This window comes from Salvelinus namaycush, chromosome 1, assembly GCF_016432855.1.
Source record: "Salvelinus namaycush isolate Seneca chromosome 1, SaNama_1.0, whole genome shotgun sequence".
In the NCBI taxonomy this organism is placed as follows: domain Eukaryota; kingdom Metazoa; phylum Chordata; class Actinopteri; order Salmoniformes; family Salmonidae; genus Salvelinus; species Salvelinus namaycush.
Window position 1 is genome coordinate 3,042,678 of NC_052307.1, and position 10,998 is coordinate 3,053,675.

General features: G+C 45.2%; 1 protein-coding gene across 2 annotated transcripts in view; it reads right to left on the reverse strand.

The window, feature by feature from the left end:
• Window positions 1-10,173: 10,173 nt before the first annotated feature.
• The window catches only part of LOC120059555 (AT-rich interactive domain-containing protein 3A-like), a 29,956-nt gene continuing 29,131 nt past the window's right edge, over window positions 10,174-10,998 (reverse strand). For both annotated transcript variants that reach the window (XM_039009767.1, XM_039008988.1), the window contains exon 4: window positions 10,174-10,728. In XM_039009767.1, coding sequence (XP_038865695.1) covers window positions 10,541-10,728 — 188 coding nt within the window. In that variant the 3' untranslated portion in view covers window positions 10,174-10,540. The remainder of the gene's footprint in view (window positions 10,729-10,998) is intronic.

The window sequence follows — 10,998 nt, forward strand, 5'->3', positions numbered from 1 at the left end:
GATGAGCTGTCGTCGGGCGGTTCTGACTCACCTGCCCAAGAAATGGGAATTAAGAACTGGAGGCCTGTGGCATCGCTCTGCTGTGGACTACAGGATATTTTCCAAGGTCCTCGTTAAAAGACTGAAGTCCCATCTGGACTCTATAATACACAAGAAACAGATGTTTTGTGTACCGGGACGCTCAGTTACGGACAACTTGTTAATTAATCAGGGACATGTTGGACTGGTTGAGAGTTTCTAATGTGAACTTTGGATTGGTCTCTTTAGACCAAGAGAAGGCTTTTGATAGAGTGAACCATGGGAATCTGCTTAATGTGATGTTTGGGTTTGGGGAAAGGTTTGTGGCCTGTCTGAAGATTTTGTATGCTGGGGTGTCATGTATGGTCAAGGTGGGAGGGGGGCTCAGTAGGCCAGTCTGGGTGAGGCGGGGCATTAGACAAGGATGCCCTCTATTTGGGCAGTTATATACACTAGCCATTGAGCCTTTTCTGGGCCTTCTACACAGGAGACTGCAGGGAGTGTGCTGGACAGGCATGGGTGTGTTGACATAGCAGTATTGATGGGCAGGATATGCAGGCACTAGAGACTAGTCTGAAGGTGTACGAGGGAGTTCTGTCAGCTAGGGTGAACTGGGGCAAGTGTGAAGCTCTGTTAAGTGGGCCATGGAGTGGCCCCCCTCTTCTTCCAGGGGGTTTGCAGTGGGCTTACCATTTTGGGGGTGTACCTGGGCTCGAAGATGTGGGTCAGGAAGAACTGGGAGGGCCTGTCACAGGCAGTGGTGTCAAGACTGGCCAGGTGGAGGTGGCTCCTGTCCCAAGTGTCATATAGAGGGAGGGTGCTGATAATCAACAACCTGGCGGCATCCTCCCTGTGGCATAAACAGGCTGTCCTCAACGCAAGCTGGTAGATTTGTTCTGGTCTGGCTATCACTGGCTGAGGGCGGCAGTGTTGCATATGTCGGTCCACGATGGAGGACAGGGCTTGGTGGAACTGGAGAGCAGGGTGGCTGCATTCTGACTAAAGGCGGCGCAGAAACTGCTGTACCATGCTGATGTTGGCTGGAGGGAACCAGCATGCACGCTGCTGAGGAGAGCTGGTGGATTAGGGTTGGACCGGCAACTGTTCTTCATGAGGTTGGAGAGGCTGAGTACAGCAGGTCTCTCTGATTTTTACTCTGCGGTGCTGAAGGCCTGGCAGCTGCTAAGGCCCGCAAGGGGGTGTGGAGCCTTGGATGTGGGTGTGGGAGGAGCCTATCATCCACAATCCAGCCATCCTTTTGAGATCGGTTCAGTCGGCCACCCTGCAGAGGCGACTGATGGCAGTGAGTTTACTAAGGCTGGGTGAGCTGCGGTTGCTGGGGGAGGAGAGGTGGAAACCCCGGAAGTCTTGGCACAACAAACATGCTGCTGGAGAGATTCGTGGGGGAGGTCCAGGAGGCAATGTCTGAGCCGGTAAGGGGGGTGTTTGAGCGGCCAAAGAGGGAGGGGCCACCAATGGTTCTACTACTGCAGGTGACAGAGACTGGAGACTGGCAAGGGGGTCTGGAGGACTTGTTAGATTTTAACACTCCGAGCCTGGGGGAGTTTGAAGGGGTGGGAGGTAAAGCCCTCTACAACCTCTGCATTAAGGTGAGGAACATTAGGAGCCTAACAGGAGTGAAGGCACATCAGTGGCAGGGGGTATGTGGGGCGGAGAGTATGGTGGGTTTTAGATGGAGGGGGCTCTACAAACCCCCAGTACCAAAGAGGTCAGGGGACCTCCAGTGGAGGGTTCTTCATGGATCCCTGGCCACTAACAGCTGGTTGGTACGGGTCGACCCGGGAGTCGGACAGGGTTGTCCTTTCTGTGTCATGAGTGAAACTGTGCATCATGTGTTTTCTGTGTGCGTCAGGTTAATGCCATTAATGTCTCTGTTGGAATGTCTGTGTGAGCAGTTGGGGGTGGAGTTTACTGTTGGGATGTTTATAATGGGGTACAGATAATCTACTAAGAAAAAGGCCAAATGTGTGTTGTTGAATTTTCTGTTTGCTCGGGCAAAGTTGGCTATTTGGCTAACGTGGTGGAACAGGGTCAAAGGTGGGGGGGATAACAGACCCTTTACTATTGTTTAATGGGATGGTCTCTGAGCGTCTTAGGGTGGAATTTGAGTTCTATAAAATGATAAACAGTGTAGAGATGTTTCAGGAGATCTGGTGTGTTGGGGGGCTGTCTGAACAGCTGTGGAAGATGTTTCAGGAGATATGGTGTGTTGGGTGGGCTGTCTGAACAGCTGGGGAAGATGTTTCAGGAGATATGGTGTGTTGGGGAGGCTGTCTGAACAGCTGGGGAAGGTGGGTTGGATATACGGTTGTAGAAGTGGTGAGGTTTTGGTTATGGTGATGTGTGGTGTTGTTTTGTATTGTGGGGTAGAGGGCAAGGTTGTAACGATTGTTCTCCTCCTCGTCCGAGGAGGAGCAGGGATCGGACCAAAACGCAGCTTTTGTGGAGTACATAATGAATTTATTCAAACAAGACGAACACGAAGCACACTTGATAAATTACAAAATAACAAAAAAAATGACGTAGACCGACCTGGACATGAGAACTTACATAACACGAAGAACGCACGAACAGGAACAGACTAAACAAACGAAACAGTCCCGTGTGGTACATACACAGACACGGAAAACAATCACCCACAAACAAACGGTGTGAACAGCCTACCTTTATATGGTTCTCAATCAGAGGAAACGTCAAACACCTGTCCCTGATTGAGAACCATATAAGGCTAATTACCAATGAACCTAAACATAGAAACACATAACATAGACTGCCCACCCCAACTCACGTCCTGACCAACTAAACAAAGCTAAACAAAGGAAAATAAGGTCAGGAACGTGACAAAGGTGAGTATGCAGCACAGGGGATATTTGTTTATAAAAGGGGGTGGGGTTGAGGTTTTAATGAAATGAGGATGTATCATTAAAGAAAAACCTTTAGATATCTGTTTTTCTATATATTTTGGTTAGGTCAGGGTGTGACTAGGGTGGATACTCTAGTTTTGTATGTCTAGGGTTTTGTATATCTAGGGGTTGTGTATGTCTATGTTGGCCTGATATGGTTCCCAATCAGAGACAGCTGTTTATTGTTGTCTCTGATTGGGGATCATATTTAGGTAGCCATTTTCTTCGTTTGTGTTGTGGGATCTTGTCTACATTGAGTTGCCTGAGTGCATACCTGTAGCTTCGCGGGTCGGTCGGTCGGTCGGTCGGTCGGTCGGTCGGTCGGTCGGTCGGTCGGTCGGTCGGTCGGTCGGTCGGTCGGTCGGTCGGTCGGTGTTTTGTTAGGTGAGTTTCAGTTGATTAAAATTATGTGGAACTCTACTCACGCTGCGCCTTGGTCTCATCTTTACGGCGAGCGTGACACCCTCTCTCACTCTCTGTCCGTTCGCCACTGCGGAAACTAATTGACAGTTTCCTTTCATTTTTTCTATGTGAAAAATGAGACCATCTGCTGTTTTTATACTTTATTATTCTTATTATATTGTAATGTGTTTATTGGCCACTAACGTGATTGAACGTAGCCGGTGCCATATGTCGACTCATATGCTAGGCACAGACAGCCTGTCCCCTGAAATAAACAGCTTATAGCATGATTGATCTCCCTGAAGAGACACAAGGTGGAAAAAAAGATGGACTCAATTCCTTGATATGATGTGTATTATTAACTGAATCAACTTAAGTTATAAAGGCAATAAGGAAGTTTTCAAACAACTAAAACTGACAAGGAAAACGTGGAGTTCTCAAGTCATAGAACTAATATATATATAAAAAAATGAAGATTAAAGACATTTCAATGAAGTCAAAAGCAGTATTTTATTTCTAAATATGCTACACATCAAATGGCAAAACAAACCCCTGAGCACCACAATCCAGAATTCCCATAATGCACTGGATTCATCCAAAAATTGACAAAAGTGAAAATAAAAGAAATATTGAAAGCTTCATAAACAGCCCTTATAGGATCTTAAATCTACCAGTAAACCACATGTTATTTAAGTTATAAGTAGCTACATAAGTGAGAATCTTTTTCCCCCCGCTTATTAATCCTCTTGTTATAGCTTTTTTTACACTCAACTTGTTCTCTGTGATGTTTGGCATCTCTTTCTTGCTGTTTTAAAAAAATATATATATCTTTGGTTACGAGAATTACGCTGATTGTACTAGATGTTCTTGTTGATTCAGTAGGCAAACGCTGCTCAATGATTGGTTAAACGTTTAGAGTTGTGCTGCATCCAGAGCTGAGCAGTACAGGAAGAGATACATGGGAGAAGAAACAGCCATGAAAGATAGACTGTGTCAGTGCTGTGATAACAAATAGAATACATCTCTTTAATATTCTATCAAAAGGCTATTATAAAAAGGAGAAAACAAATTGTACCCCATTTGACTTCCTCCATAATAATACTACATATCTGTCCTTCAGGAAGTATCATCTTCACAATTACGCTAAAATAATGGGGTAGTCAGGTTTTGCTACATTGAGTACGGATGAACATATATTATACATTCTCCAAGTGAATATGGATTCCATATCAACAGCATATATAAACAAGGCTCAGTCCGGACCTGAGCTATGTGAGACCCACTCTAACGTTGCCACTAATCTTGACATGAATGAACTGAATGTTTGCATTATATTTTACTCCCACATAGCTCAAGTTAGAACTTGGACAATGAATCCATAGTTGATCCACACAGAACATGGACAATGAATCCATAGTTGATCCACACAGAACTTGGACATGAGTCCATAGTCGATCCACACAGAACATGGACATGAATCCATAGTCGATCCACACAGAACTTGGACATGAATCCATAGTCGATCCACACAGAACTTGGACATGAATCCATAGTCGATCCACACAGAACTTGGACATGAATCCATAGTCGATCCACACAGAACTTGGACATGAATCCATAGTCGATCCACACAGAATTTGGACATGAGTCCATAGTCGATCCACACAGAACTTGGACATGAATCCATAGTCGATCCACACAGAACTTGGACATGAATCCATAGTCGATCCACACAGAACTTGGACATGAATCCATAGTCGATCCGCACAGAACTTGGACATGAATCCATAGTCGATCCTCACAGAACATGGCCATGAATCCATAGTCTATCCACACAGAACTTGGACATTAATCCATAGTCGATCCACACAGAACTTGGACATGAGTCCATAGTCCATCCACACAGAACTTGGAAATGAATCCATAGTCGATCCACACAGAACTTGGACATGAATCCACAATCGATCCACACAGAACTTGGCCATGAATCCATAGTTGATCCACACAGAACTTGGACATGAATCCATAGTTGATCCACACAGAACTTGGACATGAATCTATAGTCGATCCACACAGAACTTGGACATGAATCCATAGTCGATCCACACAGAACTTGGACATGAATCCATAGTCGATCCACACAGAACTTGGACATGAATCCACAATCGATCCACACAGCTTTGCAGCTGGGTTCTTTCTACATTGCTTTGTTGGAGGATCGGATCTCCATATAATATCAAGAAGGGACCCTTGTAAAAACTTTAGGACCTTTTAAAACATCAATATAATAGAGGCAGAGCAGAGTGCATCAGAGCACTGGATACACATGCTTTAATGACTCCACGGGAAGTGACATAGTTATGACAGAATTTCTGCTCTTTAGCACCTCCTCCCCAATGTCCGCACTAGCATGCTGCTTAGAATGAAGCAATGTAATCTATGGTTCCTGACATTCTAAGTGGTATTCTAGTATGAACATTGGAATGTAGCCCTGTATATCTGAAAACCTTTTACATCCACATCACGGCCTGACTTCCTGCAGAATAACTTTTTTTCAAGTAACCACTGGAATTTATAACAGACTACAACCACCTTCAATAACAGAACTGACACCAGGATTGCAGGGCCGTTTCCTACTTTGTGACATTACAGTTGAACATCATTACCTTTATTTGACATTAAGTTACATGATATACTACAAATCATTTACCCTACCTAACAGATAACGCTGTACTATATTGTGTACCTGAAATAGAGTCCTGGCAATCCCCACACAACAAAAAAAACAGGTTACCTCCTTCAAACCTGATGGGGGTCCATCTGTGTTTGTATTGTCTTGAAGCGAATGCTGTGTATGAACCCGAAAAAAAGGCTAAATGTGAAAACTGGCAATTATGATTGTGGTCATGTTGATGTTTGGTTGGTCTTTACCAATGAGGTAGATGTGTGTTCATGTAATATCGCTTCTTTGGTATAACTATACAACACATGAAACATCCAGTGATCTGTAGAAACAAAAACAGTGATTTTCCAGTGGATTTACATAAACAAATTATAGAAATGAAATATATGAGGTATATTTTGTATTCACTCTATTATGCGCGTGTATATATATATATATATATATATATATAGAGGTAAAGATTAATGAGGTATCTGTCTGTGTTGGAAAGGACTCCTAAAAAAATTATTTTCAAATAATAAAGTAGTTGAATGCAAGGTTGCAGACCCAGATCTAAACATATAAAACTAAATAAATAATGTTTGAAATTATATGTTTCACGAACTTAATAAAAAAAGCTACATATATCTTCAAACTGTTTCCCATTTACCTTCACAATAGAGAAAATAGCTGATGTCTTTATGAAGAGAGAGAGAGAGAGAGAGAGAGAGAGAGAGAGAGAGAGAGAGAGAGAGAGAGAGAGAGAGAGAGAGAGCAAAAGAGAGAGAGAGAGCAAGAGAGAGAGCAAGAGAGAGAGAGAGACAGAGAGAGAGAGAGAGAGACAGAGAGAGTAGGGAGAGAGAGAGACAGAGAGAGAGAGAGAGAGAGAGAGAGAGAGAGAGAGAGAGAGAGAGAGAGAGAGAGAGAGAGAGAGAGAGAGAGAGACTCTCCAATGCTAAACACAAGTGTATTACTAAAAATAATAAGTGTGGATGCTAGTCATAAGATAAAGCCACTGTGTGATTGGTGATCAGATTAGTACCTTTCGCCTCGATATGTTCTGCTGTTTTAACCACATATTCTCTTTGTCTTACCAACATAGCTAGCCACGTGTGTTTTACCCTCCTTCTGCAGGGTCACATGTTGAAGTGTTCTATCCAATTCAGTGGTCAGCAGATTGGGATCCCATAGCAACTATCAAAGACTTACTTTCCTAGGATCTGAGAACCACCATTCACCAGCGATAGTCTACCAGCAGGTAGAATCACCATTCACCAGCGATAGTCTACCAGCAGGTAGCATCACCATTCACCAGCGATAGTCTACCAGCAGGTAGAATCACCATTCACCAGCGATAGTCTACCAGCAGGTAGAATCACCATTCACCAGCAGGTAGAATCACCATTCACCAGCGATAGTCTACCAGCAGGTAGCATCACCATTCACCAGCGATAGTCTACCAGCAGGTAGAATCACCATTCACCAGCGATAGTCTACCAGCAGGTAGAATCACCATTCACCAGCGATAGTCTACCAGCAGGTAGAATCACCATTCACCAGCAGGTAGAATCACCATTCACCAGCGATAGTCTACCAGCAGGTAGAATCACCATTCACCAGCGATAGTCTACCAGCAGGTAGAATCACCATTCACCAGCGATAGTCTACCAGCAGGTAGCATCACCATTCACCAGCGATAGTCTACCAGCAGGTAGAATCACCATTCACCAGCGATAGTCTACCAGCAGGTAGAATCACCATTCACCAGCAGGTAGAATCACCATTCACCAGCGATAGTCTACCAGCAGGTAGAATCACCATTCACCAGCGATAGTCTACCAGCAGGTAGAATCACCATTCACCAGCGATAGTCTACCAGAAGGTAGAATCACCATTCACCAGCGATATGAGCCATCATGTGCAATCTCTTCAGAGCCACATCTGAGAAGGGTAAGAGACACTGACCACGACTCAAAGTGGCGCAATGCTTTAGGCTACTAGGCCAAGTGGTTTACACGCTTTACTGACAAAGGCATTGGCATAGAATAACTGCATGTCTCGACACTCTTCCTGTTGTCCTACAGCATTAGGCGATGTGTTGAGAGATGAGCGGAATTGATTGATCAGATCTTCAATAGATAACACGACCATGATATTTTCCTCTCTGAATGAAAAGGAGGAAATATGGCACTTCCCTGATTCTGAGAGATGTGCTTTGTTGAAGCCAAATCTGCGGCTTTTGTGGCGCGATGGGTAACGATGCTTCGTGGGTGTCAGTTGTTGATGTGTGCAGAGGGTCCCTGGTTCGCGCCCGGGTCGGAGCGAGGAGAGGGACGGAAGCTATACTGTTACATCGATGCTGTTGACCCGGATCACTGGTTGCTGCGGAAAAGGAGGAGGTCAAAAGGGGGGGTGAGTGTAACCGATGTGAAATGGCTAGCTAGTTAGCGGTGGTGCGCGCTAATAGCGTTTCAATCGGTGACTACTGTCCAGCCCACTATTGTAGCTGTGCTGTGCATACTATAGTTTACTATGCTTCTACTTTCTTTTCATTGGATACTCTTGTTTGTATTTTGGTTATCAGGGGAAAAGCAGCACTAATAAGAGCTATAATACCTAGAAGAGGTCACAAACAAACCTTACTACACATTGACAAGCGCTTCAAACATCTCCTCTTCTTCTGATGGCGGAAACAAACAGAAAGCCAACATGTCTCCCAGTGTCTTTGTCCCACAGTTCCTTGGGTCCGATGATGTGTCACCATATAATCTGTGCCTATATGTTAACACTGCTCACAAACGGAGCAGCTGGTGTCAGGAAAAAACACAAAGACAGCCGACTTCGACTGGAATCACACAGGACAGAAAGACAGCTGACTTCGACTGTATACACACAGGACAGAAAGACAGCTGACTTCGACTGTATACACACAGGACAGAAAGACAGCTGACTTCGACTGTATACACACAGGGTTCAGAGGTCCTCTGCATACCCATTGGGATCAGAGGTCCTCTGCATACCATTGGGATCAGAGGTCCTCTGCATACCATTGGGATCAGAGGTCCTCTGCATACCATTGGGATCAGAGGTCCTCTGCATACCATTGGGATCAGAGGTCCTCTGCATACCATTGGGATCAGAGGTCCTCTGCATAACATTGGGTTCAGAGGTCCTCTGCATACACACAGGGTGCAGAGGTCCTCTACATACCATTGGGTGCAGAGGTCCTCTACATACCATTGGGTACAGAGGTCCTCTACATACCATTGGGTTCAGAGGTCCTCTACATACCATTGGGTTCAGAGGTCCTCTGCATACACACAGGGTTCAGAGGTCCTCTACATACACACAGGGTTCAGAGGTCCTCTACATACCATTGGGTTAAGAGGTCCTCTACATACCATTGGGTTCAGAGGTCCTCTGCATACCATTGGGTGCAGAGGTCCTCTACATACCATTGGGATCAGAGGTCCTCTGCATACCATTGGGTACAGAGGTTCTCTACATACACACAGGGTTCAGAGGTCCTCTACATACCATTGGGTTCAGAGGTCCTCTGCATACCATTGGGTGCAGAGGTCCTCTACATACCATTGGGATCAGAGGTCCTCTGCATACCATTGGGTACAGAGGTTCTCTACATACACACAGGGTTCAGAGGTCCTCTACATACCATTGGGTTCAGAGGTCCTCTACATACCATTGGGTTCAGAGGTCCTCTACATACCATTGGGTTCAGAGGTCCTCTACATACCATTGGGTGCAGAGGTCCTCTACATACCATTGGGATCAGAGGTCCTCTGCATACCATTGGGTACAGAGGTTCTCTACATACACACAGGGTTCAGAGGTCCTCTACATACCATTGGGATCAGAGGTCCTCTACATACCATTGGGTTCAGAGGTCCTCTACATACCATTGGGTTCAGAGGTCCTCTGCATACCATTGGGTGCAGAGGTCCTCTACATACCATTGGGATCAGAGGTCCTCTGCATACCATTGGGTACAGAGGTTCTCTACATACACACAGGGTTCAGAGGTCCTCTACATACCATTGGGTTCAGAGGTCCTCTACATACCATTGGGTGCAGAGGTCCTCTACATACCATTGGGATCAGAGGTCCTCTGCATACCATTGGGTGCAGAGGTCCTCTACATACCATTGGGTGCAGAGGTCCTCTACATACACACAGGGTTCAGAGGTCCTCTACATACCATTGGGTTCAGAGGTCCTCTACATACCATTGGGTTCAGAGGTCCTCTACATACCATTGCTATTCAGAGATCGGAGGAAGGAGGAGAGAGAATAGAAGGAGAGCATTTTCTTGTTCTTTTCTTGCGGAAGTATTTCCTCTGTAAATATTTTTTTATTATTATTTTAACTGGGATAAGGGAAATAGAGAAAAAAGGGAGGAGGAGGGGGGGAAAACAACAGAAGTCATTTCTCCTGGTATCTCAGACCGCGTGCTGTCTTTGGGGGAGGATAGGGGCGAGGTTTAGAGTGAGTTGGTGGGGCTGTGGGTGGGACTCAGATCAGGGGGAGGAGTTTCCGGGTCCGTGGACCGAGGATGTGGAGGACGTGGAGGAAGAGGAGGAGCAGGACGGTTGGATCTGTACGCAGGAGTAGTTCAGCCCCAGACTGGTCTTTCCCTGAGAGGAGGTGTGGTTCTGGTGACCACCCAGCATCATGGGAAGGGAGGGCTTCTTGGCAAACAGAACACCTGGAGGGACAGAGAGAGGGAGGGAGGACGGAGGAAACCATTTTGAAGGTGGTGATACCCATTTCCCGAAGTTGGGATTAATAAAGTACTTCTATTACTGCTAATGCTACTATTTTTCCTACTACTAATACTACTACTGATACCGCTATTAATATTACTACTACGCTGTTACTATTACTACTACAACTAATAATAATATTACTACTACTACTACTACTAACACTGCTACTACTACAGCTATTACTAATACTGCTACCACTACTACTGCTA